Source organism: Rhea americana, unplaced genomic scaffold (assembly GCF_003343005.1).
Source record: "Rhea americana isolate MKP2758 unplaced genomic scaffold, rheAme1 scaffold_26, whole genome shotgun sequence".
NCBI classification, from domain to species: domain Eukaryota; kingdom Metazoa; phylum Chordata; class Aves; order Rheiformes; family Rheidae; genus Rhea; species Rhea americana.
This window is the reverse complement of record NW_028186379.1, coordinates 3,817,367-3,844,551: the sequence shown is the minus strand read 5'-3', so window position 1 is coordinate 3,844,551 and position 27,185 is coordinate 3,817,367. Positions and strand designations below refer to the sequence as shown.

At 38.3% G+C, this 27,185-nt stretch overlaps 2 protein-coding genes across 3 annotated transcripts in view; one reads left to right on the top strand and one right to left on the bottom strand.

Annotated features, from left to right (window-relative positions):
* The window catches only part of WIPF3 (WAS/WASL interacting protein family member 3), a 44,309-nt gene extending 41,710 nt beyond the window's left edge, over positions 1 to 2,599 (top strand). For both annotated transcript variants that reach the window (XM_085307531.1, XM_085307530.1), the window contains exon 8: positions 2,466 to 2,599. In XM_085307531.1, the coding sequence (XP_085163657.1) occupies positions 2,466 to 2,515 (50 nt within the window). In that variant the 3' untranslated portion in view covers positions 2,516 to 2,599. The remainder of the gene's footprint in view (positions 1 to 2,465) is intronic.
* SCRN1 (secernin 1) overlaps positions 1 to 27,185 on the bottom strand; it is a 31,357-nt gene that overhangs the window by 2,115 nt on the left and 2,057 nt on the right. Inside the window, exons 2-6 of the mRNA XM_085307533.1 lie at positions 17,500 to 17,681; positions 10,248 to 10,450; positions 6,983 to 7,177; positions 5,265 to 5,430; positions 1,171 to 1,351 (exon numbers count right to left, since the gene is read on the bottom strand). Coding sequence (XP_085163659.1) covers positions 1,171 to 1,351; positions 5,265 to 5,430; positions 6,983 to 7,177; positions 10,248 to 10,450; positions 17,500 to 17,681 — 927 coding nt within the window. The remainder of the gene's footprint in view (positions 1 to 1,170; positions 1,352 to 5,264; positions 5,431 to 6,982; positions 7,178 to 10,247; positions 10,451 to 17,499; positions 17,682 to 27,185) is intronic.

The following is a 27,185-nucleotide window of genomic DNA, read 5'->3' as shown; positions in this document are numbered from 1 at the left end:
TTTTTTTTTAAGGAGCAGAGGAGGGCATAAAAATTCTGTGATGCCATTACCTTAAACTAAGCCACATCACAAAATGTTTTGGATGAAAAGTACACAAGTCCAAGAGCAGTAAAGTTAGAGTGCGTGGTTAGGATACCCAAGCCTTCATCCTGACATAGTTAGAATTAAAATATTGTAGTGACTGCTAACATATTCTACTTAATTTTTTTCTTCTTTTTTAAGGAAAGATACTCAATTTAATCATCAGTTATTCAGTTTACTGCTGCAGCTGTAATTGGAACTGTAAAAGAACAGTTACTGGACTCCTTATACTATGACAGCTGAAGTTATATATCAGTTGGAAAAGCTGTGCAGACCAAATAATCTATTTCTTGCTTTTGTTTATTCCCATGAGTGAAGTGAATCACAAGCTGATTTTGACTCACAAAGCATCCATAAGTGTTCACCACTGAAGAATTTTGTGCTAGAAGGTTTTCAGGTACTTGTTGYATGACATTGAAAAATGTCCTTTTCTTGTATGGCATTTAAATTCTCACAAAGTAATAAAAATGTACACACTGAACTAAGACTTACAAAAATTGTGATGTGCAAGTTATTCCATATCCCACATTGGGTTAGGATCCAGCATTCAAAAACCAGCTAGAAAGACTTGGTGCACAATGGGTATTGAACAATGTGCTGGAATTTGTAAGGCAGTCCTGCAGCTTTCYCATCTCTCCTCCTGCTGCCACACGTATGTACAAGTTAATCAGCTTATTAGTTTATGACTTTTCACTTTTGGAAAGTCATGGAGCAGAGCAATGTTCACACGATAACTGAAAAAAACTACGTAGAATCTTTTCCCCTTCAGAAGGCATCATTTTGGATGAACCCGCAAGAATTCTAAGAATATTCAGAGAACTCTTTTTGGATTACAGCAGTATGGAAAAACATTAACCAGGATGCATCTTTGTTTTTCAATGAGTGACCTTAAAGTAAATTATAAAGCTAGTAATCTACATTTATTTCCTTAAATGAGATCTGTAAGTGTTTTAATGGAAAATGTTACTAGAAAGAATCAAGGTTATGAAACCATTCAAAACTTTTGTTTCTTTTTGATCAAATCTTATATAGATAGGTTTAGGAAAATCTCCACAAGATTATAAAATGTTCCAGGTCCCACAGTCTTACCTGATCATTCTCAAGGACAGATCGGGCCCATTCATGTGCCTTGTACAATTCATGCCTGCGGTCAGGTTTTTCCTGGAATCGAGGTATTTTTTTAGCGGGATCGTCACCACCAAAAGAAGGAGACTGCACTTTTGGTACTAATTTGACATCATCAACAAAAATAAAGGGTTTAAATATGGACCTGAAAGAAATGGGAATTACTGCTTGCAGTAATCAGAGAGATTTTCTGTACATTATCCTACTCTTCAACCTAGCATATTTTAAAACAACACAGAGAACAGCATAGAAAATGCTAAGCAGCACGAACACAGTTAGCAAGTTGGTACTGGCCACAAGCAAAATAAACATGAACTATGCCTGCCAATTATTGTATTGCATTTTTTTTTTAATCTATAGGCTTCTTCACTCTCCTTCATGCTACTTCCACTACTTCTTTAGCATTGTACTTTCCAAGTTTGTGTCTTGTGCAAGTCTCRATGTTCAGCCCCACATCATTTTTTCTCCTCTGTTTGCACTGTCATCTCCCCTTCTCCCTCCCAGATATAATTCCCATGGACTACTAAAAATCTTAGGAGTCCAGAAGCTCATGCACCTCCAAGCTTCTTTGTGTCCCTACAGCTGAAGTCTCTATGCCAGTTCTTTGCCAACATAAATAAATCACTCAAAGACAGGAACTTAAAAATCACATACACATGCTTGTGTGGCACAGAGAAGATTACATAGCCTGCTCAGTATCAGAAGATTTGGTGTATAAACCAGCAGCATTAAAGAGGCTTATGTCAAGGAAAGAATAAAGACACAGCTATCACCATCGTGACACTTCCAAAGTAACTTCAACACTGAGCTTGGATCTGAACTCAGAAGCAGAATTCAGACAGCAATTTGGTTCTAAGCTATAGGGAAGATCGCATCTTCCAAGGGGCAAGGGGAATCAAAGATTTTATTCTTGAGAACCTGAGAGGAGAGTCTTCCCAAATGCATGTGGAAGCTGCCTTCCTTTTAGATATACATCGATACAGCACCCTACATTCTGCAGTAAAAAAGCTGCCAGAAGTGTGAGACTTCTGCAAAGCATGATTAACAACCACTGCCTGCACACAGTCAGCAGATTCATTGCTGCTACCATCACTGTCAGGAAGCTTTGCTGACTAAGAGTTAGCATGAGTCACTATCTGCAGTTAAAATAATGCCTTTTTAATGCATTAGAGCATAAAATTAAGCAAGAAAGGCCTCAAGTAAGTTTTTTTTTCTTTGTTTWTTTTTTCCCTCCCACCAGGCTGTTTCCCTCCCACCAGATTCGAGTTCCCTACACAAGGTGGGCGGGAAGTCCTTTGGGGATGACTGACTACCACAGCACTCAGCAGCACCTGATGCATCGTACTACTATCAGTCTCAGAAATGACTGTCAGCTGTTCAAGATCACCACGTCCTTCTCACCATAACCTCTTTACCTCAATGCAAGTGGCATATCTCCTTAAAAACTGTGAGTGGTTTAGTTTAATTTCTGTGAATGCCAGGTGGATTCTGGTTAAAGCACAAGATAATTAATTCTTTGATGATCTGGCCCATGAATTCTCTTATCTCTTTTCCTGCTTTCAGGAAAAGGCATCATAAAGCAATGGAAATTGTCGCTCCATAAAATACATACTTGGTGTATCTGGGAATAGCATATTTTTTCCTTCATTCTTTTCTCATACAAGGCTACCTAGAACCTCTAGAGGCTACCTAGCTTCCCTCTTTACTAGTTAGGCACTTCACTTGCTCAAATTTTACACCCACCTGTCCAAAAGAGGTAACTGAAATGGTCCACAACCTTATTATTTCAACAAGAACCCAACTGGCAGGCAGCCACAGACTCGAGTATAGTCCTCCCTAAACTGCAGTTATTCTAAATGCCGTGACTTCAGGCAGCAGTCCAAATTTGTCCTTCAGCTCCAGTGGCATCCATTTAAAATTGCAGGTTAGTAACACGGGGATTTTAAGGGCTGTCAGATTGCACACCACTGACCGCATTTCTGGTTAGAACATGCACTTGAAGCACTAACATATACTATAAATACACTTCCTACTGTTTGTGTATGTTAGCTATTAGATTTATACTGCCTTTTTAAATTCTAGTGTCCTAAACATTAATCAAACTGTTATGCACTTATAGCCTAGTGAGCAAAAATAAGGTGACTTGAAAAAAAGGCCAATACAAAATGTTGTCTTGTTTTCAAATTATTACTTTTCAGATTTTAATCTGACGGCAGAAAGATATCTTTTCATCAAGGCTTCACTGACTGGCCTTTAGGCCAGACRCAAATTAAAGAATTTCCATTGACTTCCCTCTCTTCCCCCAACAAGGATCTCATTCAATGCACAAAAAAGAAAAAACATTTCCTGACAAAAATAAATGAAGTGTCACATTAATCCRGAAACACCCTGTACATTGGATGCTTGTGATTTTTTTTGCTAACATCTTGTGGTTCCAGTACTTTTATTCTGTATTTATTACACACTGACAGAGCAAGAACATCTGGATCTAGAAAACAAGAGCTGCATAATATTATCTGGCAACTAAGTGAAAGGACTGTAATTCAGAATTTCTTTGAGTTGTCTTCATTTCACTTTAAAGAATGAAAAACCTTGAAGTTTACAGAAGCTCATTTTTTTTAAATTATAAGCACAATTCAAAGTAATTTAAATGTCCTTTAACTCCTTGAGCAAAACTTAACCCCTCTCCCTCCCCGGGCCTATTTTTTTAAAATTGAGATGTTACACTAAAAGGACTTGCTTCTATTGCAAATCCCTTTTTGATGACCAAAGCTAGCACACTGAGCAAGTTGAAATGGCAAAGCAGATACAGACTTAACCACAGACCAACTGGATGGAATGCACACTTTTTCACCAAAAATCAGCCAAAGTAGCTTTCATTTTTTCCCATGTTCACTCAAAATTTCTACTTCATCTATATTCAGGCAAGATCTACRAACACATCCCATAATTTGAAAAAAATAAAACTAGAGACTCAAAAGGGTAGATAGAAGATGACAGGCAGGGTATTTGAGAGAGCTGAGTTCAGGGTTAGTCTGCCTTGTCAGAAGGCTCTGCTAATGATTCCTAATAGCTGCTATCCACAAATCCTTAGCTAAGTTCTTTCCTCCTCCTCCCCTCCRACTGCCCCAAATCCTGTATTAGAAATCTTTTAGTGTGAAATAATCCATAGATCTGTTCACAAGTAGTAAACAGCTCTGAAAAAGAAATGGTTTCTATTTCAACAGAAAAAACAGCAGAGAAGTCTCAAGCTGCAATCTCTGGTATAGAACCAGTGGACTCCTACACTTGGTCTTTTCATAGCGGAGACTTTAAAGCTCAAGAGTCCTCTCAATCATACAGCAATATGGTCTCTGTGAGCTGCAGGTTACACAATCATAGCACATTTTCAACCCAAGAAACCAGACTAGTGTCCCTAGAAAACATTTGTTGGGCACAATTTGGTGTTGTCTGAGTTTAATGGGATGCAATAGTAAGTGATGTCTTTCTAATCCTGTCTACCTGGCATGGAAGTTAGACTGTTAAGCCTCTTTGTTAAGACACTGGTGTTATCTGTCTACTGGCCACATCTTCTCTTGACCTTGCACTCCCTAATACATCCCTTCGTCTCTCAAGCTAAGGTGACTGCTACAAGAGGCAGCAAAGACCTCCTTCGGCAGCAGAAAGTGGTTCCAGTCTATGAAAGCTCTTTTAAAATAGGAGAATAAGGCATGCATCAASGGAAAGATCCTGTCTTGGGCTGTCAGGAAAGGAAATGTCATGCAGACAGTAGCTCCCTAGTAGCTACTTGGAAGTGACTGTAACTGTTTTTCAAAATACCTTTGTGCTACCATAATTCTAGGTTTGGCTAGTACTGGGAGCAACTCTATGGGTTCCCAGAGCTTACAGTTTTCTAGACTAGAGACAACCCTGTTGGCATGATTCAAAAGGCCTCTGGAAAACAGAAAGGACTGCAGAGAAACTTCTCTTTTATTCAATTCTGATAACAGGATTTGTTTAATAACTTTCAACCCATCATCTACTCTGTACCCAGGAGACTCGCCAGTGCTGTGGCTTACCTTGAAGGGTCTGGTGTGCCAGTAAAGTAATGAATACACGGAGAACTAGGGTCCTGAGGCAGAACAGACACTATGCTAGCTGTAGTAAGGAAAGATTCAGAGTCCACACAGACACCACTGTCCTTATCACGCAAGACATCAATCATAGTTTGTGCAGAAATGTCACCTATATGAGGAGAGAAAAAAAAACTGCTGAATGTTCAATGGCTCAGACCCCAGGGAAAGATTTTAACTTGAATGGGCTTTGTAGGCCTACTAAGAGCAATGACACTCAGCATGAGCATGTCACAAATCCAATTAACAGTTTTTATTTAAACAGTGTAAGCCCAGAATTAACTTGCCTAGCTAGTAAAAGAGAACAGTATGAAGACTTAGTTAGGCATTTCAATGGCTAGATAGGGAGCAATCTCATTAAAAAGATATCTTTCAGATAGAAGGCCATCATGTCTGTAATACTGCTTCTGTGATCTCTGTAAACACATCACTTCATAAAACACCCACATCTCCTGAAGAAGCTACCTCTAGCCAAGTCCAGGCAGCATGGCAGCAGGCAGCGCTCTGATCTCCCACTTCTCATCTATTACCATTAGCTCTCTCCCAAAGCTTTGAGACATTGTCTCATGTGAACATGATCTTACAGCAGCAGACTTGCACGCTGAGGGTTTTCTTCAAACTGCTGTCTATGAGAATTCCCTGCTCTCCTGCTATTTCCTGCACGTGTCCTATCATAACTTTCTCCCCACGTGCCTACATGTTTCCTTGTACTAATTCCTTGTCAAGGGCCTCTTCCCTAGCAGTTCCTCAAACCCTGAGCTGACCGACCCTTCCAAGTGTGGGTGCCTCAGGCCACCAAGGGACATGGAATAGCCCAGCCGATCTGAGAGATTTGTAGCCATAATCATGTTTGAAGTAGTCCTATGGAGTTTTAGTACTACAACCTAGGTTTATTAAGACCTTTCAGTTATGGTCCTCTTCAGAATTACTGTTTCTGACCCTCAGACTCAAACCACACCCCAATTTTAGCCTTAATAGGAAGTCTGTATTACAGTAAACATTTCACCACTGGACTCTCCTTGACATTTGCTAATATGTGAAAATGCTAACCATTTAGTAAATACACATCTTTACTTGAAGTCTTTAAGAAAATGAAATAATTTGTACCATTCTTCACACATGAAAGAGCAGATGTATGTTAGTCATGCACTGCTGCAAGCTGCAGTCATTTCAGAGCTATTTTGGCCAGATGCAGTGCTCTTAAGTCATTAGTGAACTTTGGTCTGGAAGTAAACCCTTCCTTTGACTGAAGGCAATTGGCCCGTTATCTTCTCTCATAACTCTGTTCTGCTTGATAATGAAAAATGAAGTCACTAGTATTTCTCTTCCTTAACCAAACATATTTCATGTATGAGGCCATATTTTCTGATACGAGCCCGTATAATTACACTAAAGCACACATGCATGGCACATCATGCATACCAGAATAACAGTAATTTTAGAACTGTAATCCTGTTTTAGAACCTTGACCTTGTTAGAGATTAATGGCTTCACCCTAAATTGAGGCAAGTTTAGGGGCAGCCATTAGCTCTGGTCTTCCTTTCTACATGGTTTACATATAGAGCTACTCTCAACCACTTGTAGTTCTGCACAGAGTGCCTGAGTTCCAGAAAGGAGATAGTCACTACAATCCCCATCGCGCACACAGAATGATTCACACTTACCACCTTGCTTTTCTAGGCTCTCCCTGCCTGAACAGCAGGCTAAGTGGTCATCAGCAAGAGAGAATACTTCAGAAAAATTGAAATCTGTGTCTCCATTCCACCAGCCTTGACTTCTCACGTAATTCCTCAGCTCAGGATGCTCAGCATCAATTTTTGTAGTTAATGAAAGCTGATTGCAAATGCATTTCACACCCTCTATAGAAACAGCCACATATCACAAGAGATCATTAATACAGTTTTTCTGGGAGAAGCTAGAAGGACAAAATAATTGCAATTAGGAAATACATTAAATCACTGGTTAGGATGTACATTTAGCATGACTGGGTAACTACTCATACACAGAGTAATCAGTAACTGCAGGTTTTGCAGCTCAATTCTCTGTGCCACATTTAGTCATTTACACTGCCTTGTGATTAATAGTGCCATTTAGTCAATATAGCAGTTTCATGATCGCTCCATGCCTCATACAGTCTGATTCTAAAGTAATAGAAATTTCTAACTGCCAGAGGATATAGTTACAATGTTAAGGGCACACAAGCCTAATCTTTTCTCTAACGATATTTTCTTAAGTCCATCCAAAGGCAGCACCACCAAAAGGCTTTAAGTCTGAGTTGATTTCAAAATACATTCCAACGTAGCTGCATCTAGATTAATGAATATTCTTTGCCCCAAAATTGAAGATTTAATTTGGAAGCTACTTCAAAAGCTATTTAAGCTTACCAATTGAGAAACAGTTCTAGCTATAAACAGCAAAATATAGCCTTAAGTTCAAGAAGTTAATTTTTAATCTACTGGGGATAAAGCATGGTTAAACTAAAAATGTTTCATGTGAAATAATATAGATTGTTTCACTGATTCTATAAATGGTAAAAAAATGACATGAAGTAAAAATAAATAGTAAGCAACCTTTAATAAAGGTCTTGATTTCCTTTTCCCAAAACTACTGCAGTGCTTATATACATACATCCACAGTATGACTAACAGTGGCTGCTGTAGATATTCCTCAGAGAGAAGAAAGTACATGCATCAGAAGCCAGGAAAAGAGCTGATAAAGTAAATCTGCAAACTAAAATAAAACCAGATTCTGGAATTTGGCACATTTTCTTAAACAGAAACAAAACCAGTATTTGCAAAAGTTATCAATACTGCCTTCCACAGAAATAAACTTGCCTTTCTAGCACCCCGTGAATGCAATTTAAATAATGAGCAGAAACCCATGCTACAAAGTCCTGTGCATCAGTCTGCAAAAGAATTACTGTTATCATTCAGTTCTGACTTATAATAGGTCACTGACAATTTGTTCTGATTCACACTTTTGGACAGCACACCTTTCAGAGAATTTTTCTTACTTGAGTGACAGGAATATTTGTGTTCATATCAAGCTAGGGAAGGCACTCCTAGCAAGTTTTTAAATATTACATTTAACAACATAGGTAAATTGATATTTCATGTTTCTGCTCGCTACCCTCTCTCCCCCAAAAAAAGGAATTTATCAAGCAAAAGCAAATAAATTTCTCTTTTCAGATTAGGAAGAACAACAGTAAAAGTGTTTGTCTTTAAATTACAATAAAAAAAAGCTGCTTGATTTTCATTCACCTTAAGCTTTACAGAATTACTGCTATAATATTATTAAAAAGCTCTGATAACAGGGTCAGGGGAAAAAATTGTTTTTATACTGCTGGGGAATGGCACATTTTCCCTGTTTCCCACATTTTCCCTAAATGTGTTTAGGCACTCATTTGCAAGCTTAAGAGCCATGCTTATGGATGCAACAGGAACATTTTGAACATAAAGTATTAAATTTAGAGTTCGTACATAGCCAAAAACCCATTCCCTTCCCTCCTGGCAACCTTAGTTTCCGTCTCCTGCAGGATGCAACCAATTTGATCTGCTACTCAAGGGGGACTCCCAAAGAAAAACATACAGGTAAAAAAAAAAAAAAAAAAAAAAAAAAAAAAAAAGGAAAAAGGAGGGGCAGGTTTTTGTAGGATGAAAAAAATAAGATAAGAAAAAAAAGGGGGAAGCCCAAAAAAAAAAAAAAAAAAAAAAAAAAAAAAAAAAAAAAAGAGCGAGAGCGAGAGAGAGGATAATGCTGTAGTATCATTTCAAAAAGCTGCAGGAAGTAGATAAAGGCAAGAATTTATTTGCTGGGAAGAAGGATGTGGTTATGTATTGTTGACATTATTGATTTCCCAGAATTTGAGTTTCATCAGGACAATATTATTAATCTTGGATATCTATTTGTGAGGGAATATCTCCTCCATCTTGCAGCTATCCCAAAAATACAAGCTTTACATTTTCACATTTGATAGCGTGAACTGACAATAAGCCATTACACAACATTACAGAGCCTGGTGTTATTCCCTTGCTTTGGTATAATCAAGGAGTTAAGCACCCCACCTCCCCTCGTCTGTTGTCTCCTACTTTGAATAAAGGGGAAATGAAAATAGAATTGAATGGATGTGTTATAGCTCACAGTATAGATAATAAAAATCCTCTTAAACTATTTCTAATGTATTCAAATACAATTGTTTTAAAAACAAATCCAACTCTTCTGAAAAATAGTTTCCCTGAAAACTAAAAGCAGTAACCAGATTACATTAAATATATATTAAAGTATATTATATTAAAGCAGCACATATTTGCTGGTAAAGTTTTAAGTAAGTTCAGCTATCAAGCCAGTGAATACTAGAAGTCTATGTATAGCTAAACAAGTTTGACAGCTCTGGCTTCATGCATACAGAAAGAGAAACCACCTACAAGTTTTAAGAGTATAAAAGTGTTGTTTTCCAGTATTGGATAAGAAATGGGGGTGGGGGGGCCTACCTCTGTTGCAATAAAGCACCAGCCAGTTCAATTTTATCTATGTGCAATCTTTGCTATTAATATTTTAGATTTGCAAGTAACAATTTGTGAATTATTTCCACTGAAAGATGCTTGACACATTCCAAATTTCCAGTTCTAGTTACCAAAGATAAAAATTCAAGCACAATGATTATTACCTAGCTTATGTATACAGGTAACATACTGACCAGCTTCATAGAAGATACTAAGTTAAATCAACACTTAAAAAACAAGGAGCAGTACAAAAACAAAAGAAGGCTAAAACTGACGATTTACTCAGTATTCTCCATATAATTGCACAAGTTAGTCACTTATTTAAACTCCATGACTTAAGGCCAATCATATGATTGTATATAGCTAGCTTGCCCTTTTATTATAAATAGCTGTAATTATAAAGAGGCCTGCTGTGAGTCAGACTAACCTGTGATTTTTTCCGCTGCCCAATACTTCCCAGAAGTCTCTAGTATCCATGCTTCTTTTCTGTCCACAATCAGAAATGCACTTTGGAAAGTATGGCAAGAATTCCCATCTTCGTAATAATTTCCACCTTGTCCATGCTCCTCTAACAAAGCAACAATTACATCCAATGCTTCTTTAGCTGTTGCTCCTCTTTCTAGGCCAAGTCTAGTAGAAAAGGGTAGAACAGAGATCCAGATTGAGATGTTACAGTGAGGTCTTCATGGGTTACTGATTTTAGACAGCAACACTGATCTGGTTTTAAAATACCAACATGCCAAGTTTGACAGACATAAAAATCCTTGCTTTAATGAGTTGATAGAACTACAAGATAAAAACTTGAAACAAACCAAATAAAATATTATTTTCCTAAATTGATTTCTTCATCCTCAGGCCTATCATAGCTGGTATTTAATTTTTTTGAAGTGCAATTGCTGATGAATGACCTAGTCCATGTTTTAAGAGTGCAGTGTTCTATTTATCCCTCTCAGACAGAATGAATTTGAAGGACAAATTTCAAAGGCCTTTAAAATAACCACTACATAAGCTTACCTCTTCTATACAGAAGATTGGAAAACTAAAAATTGATATTTCTTCTCTTCTTCTTTCTGGTAATGTTCAGTGTTAGCAGCTATCTACAACTTCTTTTCCAATACTCAGATACTTAATTGCTCATCATGCTTTGAAAACTAAATGTATGTTACACACAATGCAGAAACGAATCCAAGACATAACACAGTGCTTATTGTGTACTGTAGACAGAGGTATTTGTGCATAGGCACACTTCAGTCTTCCTGCAGAAGTTTCCTTCCCCCACCTCCCCCAAAATATATGTTATTTGCCAAACAGAATCTGAATAGCTTGAAACAGGTACAAAAATAAAATTGCAGATGCTAAGACGACTTCATTCAGATACAGAATCAGCTCAGAATAAAAGTCTAACATTTCTTATGAGTAATATAAAAGTTTGCATATAACATACATATATACACACACACGTATATATAGACACACAAATAAGCATACATAAACTGCATAGAAAATCAAGTAATTATCTACTAGAAAAAAAAGAATACTAACTGCAATAGATGAGAGGTCTTATTTAATCTTTTCATCAAGAAAATTGACATCAATTAAATACAAATTTGGGGCATGTTTATATTTAATTAATGAAGACATTCCAAATTCAACAATCCATCAAGCAACGTTGACTTACGGGGTTATAAACATCTGGCAGTTATGCTAGCTGGTGTTTACTCTCACTTTCCAGAGAATCACATTGCTGGAAAAGAATGAACTGGACCACTTTTCTATGTTTCAAGAAAGTCCTATTTAGCTTCTAGCATGGAATACTTGGAGTAAGGACTCCACTTCCCAGAAGATTTCCAGGCCTTAGTAAATAATTGGATACATGGCCTGGATCTTCAGTGCAACTGAGGAACACTGAAGTCAGCCTAAGAACACAACCATACATGACTAACACATCATACTGCAGTTTTCCAACTAAACACAGGAAAAAAAGGTACATGCTAAGACTCTGCCCTCAGGATTAAACACTGTCATTATCTTTGCTATTAGAAGAGAGCTGATGAGTTTACTCTCATATATATCATCTCTAAAAAAAAGTTGTGTGGCCTCACAGGCCTACTCTATAGCATATTATCTGATGCTGCAACCGTGCCATGGTTGTAGCTTCCGTAAGCAGTGCCACCTCTTATATATACACGTTTCTAATGCAAGTGCAAAGGCTGTCACTGGCTTAAGACAGGTAAAGCCTTTCTTCACTCACTGTGTTATCAGGCCACATTTTACAATGTGTAATTTTGTTATTCTGTCACCAGAATACCATATTGAAGTACTATGAGTTGTTCTGCTTTCAGAAGTGGACCACGAGTCACTTAGTTATACTAAATATCAGTTATATTTATACATCATCCAATAGTGATTTGCCTAAATTTCCACTTTAAATTTCTAATGATGAGGATCCTGGTATTCCCTAGCTTATTTGTTTCAGTTATTTCAATTAAGACTTTTCTTCCTCTGAAATTCAATCTAGCTTTCTTTACTTCTGAGGAATCAACAGTCTTACATACAATAAACATGAGACCCACTTTTAAAAGGAGAGAGAAATCAAAACAACATTCAGCTAGATGACTTAGTTCTATTCAGAGGAACAAAGGAGGGAGAAGGGGATGTGGGAACAAATAATGAAAGTAACAGCACAGCAAAAGAACAACAGCTGACATGGATTTATTAGAAACAAATCTCAAATTCATCTAATCTCTTGCTAAAACAAAATGACAGGATACGTCAACAAGGAAGGATCCACAATTTTCTATTTTGGCAAGCTTACTGACATCTTCCTAATCAAGCTAGGGAAGTGTAAAATAGATCAGAATACATAGGTGCAAAATTGATTAGGAAAAAACAACCAACCAACCACCTACGTCAAAAGAGCAGAAGCAGCATCCAAAGAACATTAGTATATGTCAAAATGGAAGAATATAAGCAGACTCTTCAAGCATTTTTGGTTTGCCATTCAGTGTTTTCACCAAGGCTGTTAATAAATGACCTAAAATCACCTGAATCTCTTTTGGAAAAGATATAGAAGTTGTCATCTATCAGAAGGTAAACCTAGATCAGTGTCACGGCATCCCATGACAGGAAAAAAAAAAGAAAAAGAAAAAAGAAAGAAAACAGGCACCATACTAGTCATTATACATACATAATTAACAAACAGAAGCATAACCTCCAAGAAATTTGAATATTCTGCTCTGCTCACCGACTCAGCTGAAATCCAGTCTTGGGCACTGTACTTTATGAGATTTGTGGCTCAGTTAAAGATATTGCTTTTGTCTGAACAAGGAAGGACCACATTTTGAAAAGAACATGATTTAAAATGAAATATAAACAAATCAAGGGTGTTTTAGGAGAAAGAAAATAGATGTACAAGAGCAGATTTGACAAAGCTATAGGGAGCGACTGGATTCTGCCTTGAAGAAATGGAATGAAAATCTCTTGAGGCACCTTGCGGCCAGATCTATATTGATGATGAAAACACTAACCAGAAGAGTCCAAATCAGACCTGTAAATTATCCCATGCAAATGATTTCCAAAATACAACTATTGATAATTAGGAAATGCAGTATTTGTATTTCAAACAATGGCATATCATCTCATTAAAACAACTTCCCATTTCCTAAGGGAAGAAAGAGCACTGAGTTGCATCACCTCTGTGCTTGTCATTAGTTGTATGCGTTTAACGATGAAAGCAGCCTGTAGAAGCCTTGAAAGGTAAGAAATTCAACAATTGCTACATTTGTATATAGCTCCACAGAAGGAAGACTGACATTGGTGTCCCAGGAATTACAGTCTAAATGTAAAATGTAAATGACTTAGACTTTGCTTTTGCTTGGGTGCTCTTGTCTGTCAGTCACAAAGGGCAGAAAATAAACACTCAGACATGGTGGGGGGAAAAAAAAAACACTCTGCACAGCAGCTACACAGCTCATCTCCATGAAGTTATAATTCTTGCCAACTATCTTGACATCCACGTCCTGGGTAGCTGCAGCACAACCTTCCCACCAACGTATTTCAGAGTACTCTGCAAGGGCCACTGGAGGAAAAGTTTTCACTCTCAGGTAGGATATCTTGAATTATTCATTAAGAAAATTTCAGTGACTCAGTGCAATTCATTACCTCAGCACTTCCAATAAAGTATAAGATCATATTATAATCTTTTCAAAACAGTATTTTCTTAAGCTTTTCTTAAGTTACAAGTGCAGCCTTTCCAAATGAAGTAACATACATGACAACAACATTCTACAATGTTTAGTTTTGACCTAAGGAAAGAAATTGTTAAAATCACTTTTCAAGAGAGGATTCTCAGTTTATAAGGGCATATTGAACAGGTTTCTTCATTTATATCTTCTGTATGATAACATTGTTCTAACTGTACTAGCATAGGCAAAACGGTACACCCTCTTTTCACATGAATGTACTTCCCTAAATAAACAGATGCCTTACAGGGGTACTGTGGCCCCCCACCCACAAAAAAACTGCAGCCACATTAGAAAAAACACCTGAATAACACTCCGATAAACTAACTAACATAGCCACGCTGGTGCAGCTTTTAAAGCCAGGTTTTGAATCTATGCCTAGAACAGGGAAGAAAAAGAAAGAAAGAAATTTGTGTTGTTTTTTTTCCAGTTTCCTATCTGCTGTGACTAGCTGCATATTCTTGACTTAAACCAGGATGGAGACCAGCCTGTACAAAATAGGAACAATTTCTACCTTCATTCCCTCAAGTCAGTCACACAGTCTTCATCCATTTCTTCCAAATCATTCCGAACCATGTTTGGCACACAGTGCTGTGATCTGCTATTAAGCTAATGATCTGTAGATACCTAATTACTTCTCAGGTACAGCAGCATATTAGGTAACGTACTGTTGCTAGTCATTAAGTCAGCAGTTACTAAACAAGCTAAGAACTTCATGAAATATACCTTTATATATATATACACCTGTCCATCACGGTCTTTAAGGAAAACAAAGTTTTGTCCGTGAGTTTGCAAGATGAATTTTCAATTTCCCATTTCAACAGCAGAACATGCTGACTTCAGAATTATTTTGCCATACTGCTAGATGCCTCTGGCCTATTCAACAGAACGTGCTCTCAAAACACCCACCTACAGTCTTTGCCTATCTTGGCTGGATTTTAAATCCTAACTTAAAAGTGACAATTTCAGACAAGCTGTCGACAGGCTCAGAGAGACAAGAATTTTACCCTAATGAAAAGATCAATCACTTTCAAGAGAATGTAGAAGCAAAGTCTTAGGGGAGCCTCAGCACCCAAGTAAAACTAACACTCTACAATCTGAATGACACTCCTGAACAGACACTTATGCCTGTTCTGAAGAACATTTTTCAAAGCATGAAGCTTTCAGTTTCTTTTCCAAACAGCTGAAGACATACATGCCCACACAAAGTGTTACTGTTAATCCTTCAACTAAGATCTGACCTATAGATGCAGAAGTCTGACAAACACATAGGTGTGAACAAAGTCTGGCCACCAAGGGTGTGCATTTTGAAGCAGGTTTATGCAGGTTTATGCAGGTTTGAAGCTCCTGCATTTATTTTCCTTCAATAAATCCTGAGTGATAGAGCTATTAAGTAGAAAATCAATCATACAGACTGCAATGAAGCCGCTGGCACCAGCTGTGCCTCTTCTTAGCCATCTGCAGAACTCTATTTTATAAGGTCATCCAATACAGGTAAGTTTAAAGCAACTGGCCACGTATTCACAGTGAGAGAGAATCACTTTGGCTGGAACCATAGACAGATGGTACTCTGCAACATGTCTCTGTAGTCCTCCTTGCCTGAAGCACTCACCACCTTTAAGATACAATTTGTTCTGCAGATAAGATGGTGGGGAGGGAGAATAATACCCACAGGTAACTCAAAGGTTGCTCATGACCAGTTTCTCCTTATTTGGGTATCTCCAGATTTGCTAGTGTGGGTGCCTCTAGAGCTGCCGGATGACACATCTACTCGCTTGTTAACCAGTATTTTGAGTCTATAACAGTCGTGACTAAAACAAGCAGAAYGTTTCATCTAAAACAATGATTTGTTAAAATTCCAGGAGAATAGTAGTAGAGGGGCATGGGAAGTCACCTTATACATCCTTCTTCCTGAGAAAAGCTTGTCTTACATTTTCTTAAATAAACTCCCCAATCTATTGTCTCCTTCAATACAATTAAATTCACTAGTCCATCCATGTACAGCTTCTCTGTAGATACTATTAGTGTACAGAGTTTAAGGAAAATACCAAAGAGAAACATAACCCCAACTCCTTCGTGCTTTTCTGATGGATCATTCTCTAGGTCTGTGATCATACTTCCCAATTTTCACAGCATTCTCTCCAGCTAGTACACATTCCTCTTGATTTGTGGCAACTGGAACTAGATACTGCATCTCTGCAGAGATTTCACTAGAGTCAGAGAACTTTTACATTCACAGTTTCAGGCAGCTATTCATCTAACAGGAATTTCATCTACCCATGCTTCCCATCTTGCTCATGAGAACATCTTCTAAGGTTTTAATGGCCTCCTACAAGTCATCTATCCTATCCTTTATCCATAAAAAATGTTGTTATCTCATTACAGTAGGAAAATAGAATGATTTGGCATGATTTTTCTTGACTAACAGAGAGCACTGCAAGTATGTTCTCTCTTTCATATTTAAGTGGGTTTTTCTTGTCCTCCGAGGAACTGAGGTTAAGCTGGTCTATGACCCCAAGTTTTTTTCCCCCAATCTTTCAAGGACAGCCACCATACTTAACCTTTTCTAGTCATCCAGAGACTCCTCCATTTTTTACTAGTTCTTAACAAAAATAAGAATGGTTCTGAAACTGTTCAGCTTGCTCATGAAGTACCCTATGGCAAATTTCAGTAGGCTCAATTTGCTTGTCTGAAATTGATTTGGTCAAATAATAACTATCTTTTTATCCCTTTAAAGTAAAGTGAGTTCCTTTGTTCCCCTTCCCTTTGTGGTGAGTTTGCACCATGTCCTCTTGTTCTTTCATTTTCATCTTTTCCCCATCCCCTCCTTTGAATTCTCTTCATTGCAAGCTCAGCATGCAGGCTGAGACTCATAACGCAGCGCAAGCCTTTCAGGCAGCCAGCCTCCACTAAGCAAGCTTCCAGGAGTTTGTTTGCCAGCAGTTAAATAAGGGCAATAGCAAACTATTGGAATGCATGGGCTGAAGTAAGGCAACAGTAGCTTGTTTATGCCCACACTTGGATAAAGGCCCATAATGAGCTTTTTAGGTTGGAGCAGGCTGTTTTAAAGGAGGGGAGAGTAGGGCATACCAGCAATCTGGTGCTACAAATTAGTTAGCAGTTCCTTACTAACAATATATTATATCATCATTTCTCTCCTCTGTCAAAATAGTCAGTGCTAGACCRTAGGGTACATAGACAGGGTAGGTTTACTGAGCTCACTTTAGACTGAAGCAGCACATTCTGGGTAGCCAACTTCAAATTCCAAGTACTTTAAAACGTTAACTCAGCTGTGCCTCGTGTCCTGCCTAGACAAGTCCACTGCTTATATTGTTTGAAAACCTCTTAATGCCAGCACCAAAACTGTTACCCAGTATCATCATCATCATCTAAACCTTTAGTGTTTAAAAGCTGGTCACAACTCAGCAAGCCACCAACCTGACAAGATCCATTCCAAGCAAGGCTTCAGATTCAGAAGCTGGTTCTCTGGTCACAACGGCTTCATTAGCTACACAGACTCCATGTTCGTTAGCTCCCATTTCTGCTCCCCAAAGCCAGGAAGGCCTGCTCAGCACAACAGCATGAGTCTTCGGCACCTGCTCAATCTCAATATATGTGCACTGCATTGAGGGAAGGGAGAGTAGGAAGAGAAAAAGCAAATGAATTGCAAGAACTTCATTTAATGCTGTGACTAAAGTAATTCAAAACTTCAACATACAGACAGGACACAAACATCTTGAATAGAAGCTTCAGTATAATACAGTGGGGAATTTTTAAAAACAATATTTAACTGTCACATTCTGACCTTTATGTCTTTATGCTGCAGAAAGCCTGGGAGAACACATCTGTTTTGACAGTTACAGGCTTCAGAGAGTTGTGCAGAACCCAAGCACTAGAGACACAGTAGAAAATAGCAGTAGGTAGATCGTACTGTTTCCAATAAACATCAGTTGTTTTGTGCATGGAAACAACACCAAACAATTCTAGCATCTCACCTAGGTACAGTCTTGGGCACTTTATTCAGTACATGTCATGACAACAATCACTGGATAAAGTACATAAAAGGCCTCCTCCTCCTCTCCTCTACTGTCTCCCCTGCAGCTGACCAGACCTGGTGTTAGTAGAAGGAGAAATCAGGACTTGAAAGGGTTCAGTGCAATGCCTTGATAAACGCTCACAAAAAGAAAAACATTGGTATTGTTTTTGCTTAAAACTGATGTTTTTGCTATTTTAAATGGCCTACTGTACTCAGACGTCTGTGGATATATTCTGACAGCACAAAAATGCAGAAGAAAGCTGCACAGAAATCATTGAAAAGGCAAGGAAGAAAGGACCCATTCATTATCTTTCACATATTTTCTTTTCTTTTGCCTGAAGACTCAAAAATAAGCACTGTTTTCCCAGACAGCACAGAAGAGAGCTTGATCCATTGCTAGGTCGTTGGGCTGTACAAGTCAAAGTAGTATGCTTCACATTTTAATCTTGAAGTCATATTAAGTTCTTCAAGGACTAAACTCCACAGAATTTTCATTTGAGGCAACCAAAACCGATGGTAGTATTTATGAAACAACTCTTAGTGGCTAGCATACCTGGTGCAACATCTTGCACGCAGGAAGTAATTTGCAACATTTTTCTGGAGGAGTATTTGGTCAGACCTATCAGAGTGCAGCAGGATGAGAAGAATGTACCTGTAAACTGAAAGCTGCTTGCCACAACAGTAAATGCTGTGTCTATATTCAACACTAAAGCCAAAGGAATCAGTCCAGGATTACCAGCAGCAAGAAGCTGTCTTTTTCTAACCAGCATTCCCCCTCTAAAGATTACACAGAGTATCTTCTTAAGCCTCCAGTCTTGAGCAACAATTCTATAGTAATAGTTAATCTACTACACATTAAAATGTATGATGAATTGTCTTTATTCAAAGATGATGTTTTTAGAGTCCTCTACTCCCTAACCATGAAAGGATACAAAGCAATGAGTTTGCCACCTTCATAAGGAATTGTGTGTGAACAGGCTAAACTGCTGGCAATCTATAAAGCTAGGCAAATTATACATGAAATAAGGGGATAATTTCTCACAGCAGATGCATGGCTCAGTTAAAGTGAGAACAACTATTCTGTTCTAATGAATTAAAAGTAGGTTAGGGACATGCTCCCCTTTTTCTTTTTACTATGTACTTTGATTTTTGGCTTAAGCAATGACTCCAGCAGGAAATTATCTACTCTATCTGTTGGAAAAAACCTCTAATATTTGTCCAAGCCAGAAACAAAATTGCTTATATAGCAATACACTATGATTTCATAGAGACAGTGCTCCCATCTACTGAGGTGCAGAAACACCTGACACTAGTCAGGAACCGAGATCCACCTAATAATAATCATCATATACAGTAAACCCTTTGTTTTATTTTCAAACCAAGCCATGCTAGCACAGTCATCTGATCAGAACTTCCCATTCTCCATTCAAGCTGCCAGGAAACAAATCTTGTTTTTGACATTCTGTGCAAATTTTTTCAGAGCTACAGGTCACTGCTGTTTGAGAAAGCACTTAATGTGCATGTGTGAATGAAGAGAGATAGAGTTTATCTCTTGGATATGCAAAGGAGGACACGGAACTACAGTAGTAGGCAAGGGGCCAGGCCAAGCCCCTTCCCATAAGCCATATGAAGACATGACAGGCACATGTAATAACAGATAGGTGTGTAGCCAGGGAGATACCAACATCTGCACAGCACAAGTCTCCCTGCATCTCACATGTGGTCAGCAAGCAGGAGCCATCCTGCAGTGCTGCACTGAGTATGTACCTTCTCAACTCAGCAAAAGACAGCAAAAATCTCAAAGGAGATTTCAGTACTTCATCAACCTGCACTTGCATGGCATTCTCCAACTCAATAGCCCTGTTATAACAGCTTGCACTTGTTTTAGTTACTGCACTGGAGCTCTGCTTTTCTAGAAAGAAAAATAATGGAATAAGTAGACTTAAAAAAAGAAAAAAAGAAAAGCTGAAAGCTTTTTCTCTGCAAAAACATCACATTCCGGCTATCCTTGCCACCAAATACCAGGGCCAAAATTTCTTATAAAGATTTTATTGTCAACAGGAGCAACCAAGGAACATGAAATAGGAAATTGTATGCTTAAAGGATCCAGAATATTCTGCAAGAAATGTCTTTGCTTTATAACTGTGTAATCAGAAACCTGATTGCAGGAATCCTGAGGCTTCCTTATGCACCTCTTTCATTTATGGACACATTTCTGTCCGTAACAGAGACGATCTGCTGGGCACAGTGGGGAGCTGGTGAAGTAGCAAACTGATGCAATACAGCTGTTACCTTCTACATTGGCTCTTCTTGTTCCCTAATCCAACAATAACCAAACACGGGACATATTTCTGTATTATTGTTTTCAGCTTCCATACAATAATCTATGTGCACAATGTTCACGTTTTATTTATATAAGTTGTCTTAGAAGAACTAAATAACAGAAAACTATGTCAATCTGCCAGTGGATGACACAGCATTGCAAAATTATCATAAATTTGGTATTTGCTCACCCATCCTTTGCCTTGGTTATTGAAAATAATGAAAAATCCCTGAAGATATTTTACTTTCACATTAAAATTGTTTACTCCAGTAAGCAGGAAAGCAGGCAGTCAATATAACTGCTACCTTAAGACAGGTATCTAGTTAATATCTCTTAGTAATAGGTATGTGTTTTTCAATAAACTAGGATCCTGATGTGAACTAACAATACTGCTCATTTTAAACTTAAGAACCCTTCTTATCTCCAATCCTCTTGGTCTTAAAACAAAGTCAGAAAACAATTTGCCAGACGTAGGTGTCTTAACGCTAGGAATAAGAGGCAGGAAGTACAGAAATATGGCTGTCCACCTGGATTCAAGACACAGCAGCTCTAAAGGCAATTTGATACTGAAGCTGGTCATCAGATTTGCAGTGCAGCAAACCACTGCTATCTATCCCACAGGTATCAAAACAYACGCTTAGCAGCCAGACCCAAAGAAAATAACAGGTGAAATACAACACTGTCCAGCTAAAAGCTTGCTGGCCACTAGATTGCTAGAATTTGGAGCTCGAATGAAGGCGTGATTCCAAAAAAAAGCACAAATCACAACTCCTTGTCCCTCCTCCTGTGCCCTACTAATTTGGCAAATCCTTCCAGCGCAGTGGCATAGCATCCTGTTCTAGTGAGAGTTTTGCCAACCTAGGCAATGACAAATCAAACAGACAGCAGGTACTACTGTGATCCTGCCTGCTGCCAATTCTGTCTTTAAAATTCCTGAAGCCCTCCACATCAGGGTTTCCTAACACTAATATTTCCATTACAGTATAAATGTTAAAAATGTGAGAACATACATTTGGTGGCAATGGCCGTTGGTGAGTGAAGCGTCAAACTCAATTGATTTGCTAGAACTCCAGTCCTGAAAGTGGCATAACTGGCACGATGCCCTGTGATGGTAATTGCAGATCAGGAAATACAAAAGTAAAGAGCAGAGACTTCTCATGCAAGAGATGAGAAGAGACATCTTTAAAGAGAATTGAGACAGGCTGGAAACTAATGACTTTTTTTCACTTATGGTATCAAGGAAAGAATCTCATCAAGGCAGTTCTAAATATAGTACAAAGCACAAATGTACCTTCCCCCCTAGCTAGGTCATGCATCTCTGTTGGAGGTATTCCAAAAACAGAGAAGACAGACATAACACAAGAGATTTCTTCTTTCATTAACGAAAAGCAACTATTGTGCAGCTTCTACTGTATTCAGGCTACAACAGCTTGATCCCTAGCACTGTCAGCCAGGTCATTATGAAATATCAGTGAAATCACAAGCTTCAGCCCTGAAAAACAAAGACAACAGTCAGAGAATGCTTTAGAAAGAAGTGATCTTTGAAAAAAGGCCTTAAGATTATAGATTATGGAAGAGATACTCCCTCACCACCACCTCATCAGATCCATGCTCCTTTTCAGTATTAACTCTTTGCTTAACTWGCTCAAGCACTGCAGCATCACATTATGTTTGAAAATTGACAAAGTTTCTGTATTGTCACAGTAATTAGAGAAATTGCAATTAAAGAAGTTGCATTGTTGCTGATTTCAACCCTCTTGTCCACGAGTGGGGTGGCAAAATAGAATGAGGCAGCCTTGCAGCATGCTGCCTCCATAGTCTTTAGGCTATGACTGATGGTCTGGTTGGAGCTGGCTGGGCAGGCAGTTCTTTGGATGATACAGGCTACATGGGCATTCCCACACTTGAAGTGAAGGATTGGAAAGTTAAAATATTGTTTGTTGTTTCAGAAAGCCTTTCAAGGCCATCTCCTTTGGATGACCCTGAGAGAGTGCAGTTTACAGATACTTCTTTTGCTGCTTATTTACACACAAAAAAAAAACCCTCAACAGAGCACAAATGAGTGGGAAATAACTGACTGCTGAAAAAGAAGTATGCAAGCAGCAGCATGCAAGGCAAAAGATAGGGCAAGCTGATGCTGCTACCACTGCCTGCTTATGCACGGAGCAGCACTACCAGCATGTAATGGTAGGCACATGGACTTTATAACATCCCATTAAGTACCCTAGTGAGATGCTGTTCCCTACTAGCAGTGATACTGTTGTGCCAGAGACACTATGATCAAAAGTAGAGGAGACTGCTGTACCTTTAAAGTAATCAGCTCTAGTTCTAGTAGGTGCACAGTCAAGGTAGAWTGGTGATCATACCTCTCTCCAGAGGAGTTTTGCTCAGGTTGCCAGCCTTCAAAGACACACTCCAGAGTAACACCTCTACCCTCAGGTTGCCAGGTGTATCAACTACTACTGTTGGTGTAGTGAAAGTCTACAGATACAGAACAAAAACCACTTCTGCCACAGAAAAGAACCTTTTACCTATTTATATTAGGAATAGTTTTTCCCTCTTTATGAAGGCCCTAGTACCCTTGACAAACTTCTGTAAGCAACAAGAGTACTGAAACAGTACTGCATATTGCTCCTACCAGTTTCTATTCATCGCAAACAATAACTGCAAAAGTTGAATCCCTAAGCCTCTGATCTCTGAAACTGCCATTTTGCAATGGCAGTAACTAAAGATGATAGGTGGATTTTATTCTAGAAAAGAATCTGAGAGGCTAGAAAAAGCTGAACTATTCCCCTGCCAAACAGCAGAATGACACTCTGGATTACTCTACCAAGCTATTAAGGACCCTTAGGCATGTGAGCCAAGCTATGGAAATGAACTCAACAACATGTAATATAAAAGTCTTTAAACAACAACAACAAAAAAATACCAGTGAATGCAGCAAGGCACTCAAGGCAAAGAGCACTCTCTGGAGATACAGTATGTCAGAACTGATTTAGTAATCAAGAATTTCTCTCTTGTTTTTGTAAGTTAAAAATCTATTAGTCTCCTGAGACTGTGAAAAAGTACTGAGATATAATAGCTTTTTTCAAAAAAAAAAAAAAAAAAAAAAAAAAAAAAAAAAGGTAAAACAAAACACAAACAATTCCACCATGCCCCCTCCTCTTTCACTCTGTCCCAGATTAAAAGAGAAAAAAGTTAAAGTAAAAATCTGTAGTTCAAGTTAAACAGTTCTGCTTTGGTAACAGAAGGGAGCAAAGCAGCAGCACTCCAACAGTAAGAACATAGGTTCTGAGGAGTCAAAAACAGCCAAGAGGCTATGGTATCTACCTCTGAATTGCTGCTGGCTTGTGCACTGTGTTACAAGTCAAAGTCAAACAGAATAGCTTAAAGGCCAGTGACCTGCAATGGAGCAGAACAGAGAAAAAGCTCACATTAGCCAAGCAACAGACTCTGCTGAAGGCAGCATCCGCTTTCTCTCTTTTGTTAGTCACTCTCTGCCTGCACCCTGCCTCTCCTCTATCTCTGTGTGAAGTCGAAAGGTTAGCTGAAACAGGTGTCTGGCTGTGCCATGAGATGGGCAGCTCACGCAGCCAGTTATCAGGTCTCAGTTTAGGAATTCACTTTTTTCGCCTCTCATCTGCGTCTCAAATATAAGCCTTCAAACTACAGACTTTTACTGGGATAAATGAAAAGCTTCATCATGGGCCCAGATCTTGCTCTGTTTCAAGTGTTCCAGCCATCCAGGACTTACCCCAGGAGGTGCCCTGCATGGCACAGGGGTGCCCAGGGCCATGTTCAGGGCTCTGGTAACATAACTGCAATGCTGCCAATCTAATTTGGAGGCCTCCCAAAGAGCAAGTTCTCAGTACAGTTTCAGCTGCTACTTGACTTTTGTTACCAGATTCTGAACACTTTAATCCCAGATATAATCCAGATAACCCAAACAGCTGTCGTGAGAGAATCAAAGTGTATCAGAACTGTATAATTTAAATGATGCCTGGTGATTACATTACAAATTACTAGAATTAAGACATCTTCAGGTGAGATGCAGCCAACTTTAATACAGTCAAAGCCTACTTTCCAAGCGTTTTATCTTTATTACAACAACAGAGGCCCTAGACTTAGGCTTGAGTTTGCACGTCTGCAGGGCTCAGAGCAAAGCACAGCAAAGATCTTACTGTTCCTCTGAAAATTCAGAGCAAGTTAAAAAAAAAAGGATTGCATCCTTTTCCAAAAAAATATTAAAAGTAGACAAAACAAAACAAAAGAATCTTTAAGGCATGACTCCCATGAAGTTTTAGAGGGCACAAACTCCCTCTTCCCTGACACAGGGCAGGCTTCAAGCCTAGTAGAGTATTTAACACCAAGATGTTAGAAAATCTTGGCATATTCCACAATTTGATAGAACAGTGCTGTGAGCTTTGTTATAGACTATCCTTTCTTCTTTCCCAACTCCATTTCCTCTTAAGAAGTTGTGTGCTATCAAGATAAAGAGTTTTTACAGCTCTGTCCTGTAGCAATCACAACTGTTTTCAAATCACAGATAAAAGGGTCAGATTAGAAGAAATGGAGTTTGATCTAAAACAAAAACAAATTAGAAAATTGAGCAAAGACAATTCAGCAGCAGGCTACCAGATGACAAGAGAAATCTAATCAGTAAATATACCTTAACAATAAGGCACAGGCCTGCATCTTAACACTCAAGATTTTCAAACAGCAAGAATTCTTTCCTTCTGTGAAAAAACACTAAAAATCAGTATGGGGGGGGGATTCATACATTTACTTTTGGTAGAGGAATTCAGAAAAAGGGACCTATTTATGCTTAAGGGAACAGTATTTTGCCTGTGCACATGTATTTATAAGAATGACCATTACATCAAGCAAGAATGTTGACCAGCGTCTGCCACTGCAAAATTACAATGCAAAACAAGAACTTTTGAGGAAGTCGTCACAGATGCGCACAGACACACAGACACACACAGAATGGTCTTAATGAAAAGCCCTATTGTTCAGGGTCTTGGGAACCTGCTGACACAAAGAGAAGGAATTATGTTGATGAGTTAGCTGCAGGGTTACTGTCTAGTAGGTTGTGCCACAATGATCAAGCTTAAAATGACTTGCAGTATTCGCCGAATGCCCTTCTTCCTTGTTCAGTGCCTTACCACAAACTGGCTGGCAGCTATTTTGCATAGCCTGCCAGATTCCTTTAAGGCAATAACCTGGCCAAACTACTCCAGCATTTTTGGTTGCATTGTGCATTATCACATTTCCAAACACAAGCAGCACCGAGCATGAATAGGATACAGACTTCCTGAGCGAGCCTTAGAAAACGATCTGTGTTGTAAGTGTGTTCAAAAGCACCACTTAATGCGACTTCAGAACATGAGAGATGGAGTCATGGAAAAGCAATCCAGATCAATACACATTGGATTATATTACTTGCAAAGAACAGACTATAATGAAAAATAAGCCCACCATCATTACCCAGTGAAGGTAAAGGATCAGGTATTATAGAAAAAAGTCAATACAAAGCCACATTATGCAATGGAGAGAAAAGCTGTTCATTTGTTAAAAAGGAGAGGATGGATGAGGGGATATAGAAAGTCTAGTTAGAGAAGCAAAGGTTTATTGACTTGGAAAAAACAGTAGCATGAAAACAGTTAAATATATTTTGGGGTTTTGGTACATTTCATTTTCTTAGACCTACTTAGTTTCATTTTTATAAAATGCAAGAAGGAAAGTTGTGGCAAAAAATACAAAATTTATGAAAATTGCCAATGATTCATTCATAGAACAAAGTAATATTTCTGAGTAAGTCAAAGGCATCTAGAGGCTTTGACATTCCTCTCCTCTCCCATATCAGCTAACAAACACTCACAGCTAAGTAAGCTTGTTTAAAAGAAGTCTGCTTAACTTCTAGGGTTAACACATTAACACTGGGTACACAGGGAATTAATAAGCTGTGCACAAGCTCTGCATATACATAGCTAAGTATGTCTTTGCCCTAAGACAAAGCAGCATGCTAGACGGGTTCCTATAATAGGAGACAGAAGCATACAGTTCAGCTAATTAATGACAAAAATGAGATCTTATTTCTATTCTGCTGTCATGATTACCTAGTATGCTTTAAATTGCAATACAGAAGCTATTCTCACTAACTAGTATCCTTAAATTTATAAAACAGTGAAGTTTACAGGCAAATCTAGCAGCCTGAAAATTTAGTTCTAGAATCTGTCTTGATGTTTTGGGTTATTCACAGTTTCTACATAAAGGCATAAAGGGGCTTTTTGAAATTCTTAAGTGCTTTTTGAAAGACCTTGAAGTGGCCAGTTAAAAAAAAAAAAAAAAAAAAAAAGAAAAGAAAACAAAACAAAACAAAAAAAAGGTAGTTTCTAAAGAAAATCCCGTTTCTCCAACATGGATATTTGCTAGAAATGTTTTTGTGACTGAACTCTACAAATATTAAGGTGTAAAACAGCTTGAACTTTAAAGAAAAACTGTCAAGTAAATCTATGCTTAAATCTCTCTGAAGGAAAGCAGCTACAGGGCTACGCAAGACAGCCTTTAGATCCAATAAAACAATCAAAATCAATAGCTTGTTTTAACCAAGTTATTCTAACAGAACTTAATGCTGAATGAAAAAGGTGAGGAAGATGCAGTGATAAGAGATTGTCTGCACTAATCCCAGAGCAACTGAAGATGTTTTTATACTGGAGAAACAGTAAGAGTTTAGGTGAAGACTTTTTTTTTTTTTTTTTTTTT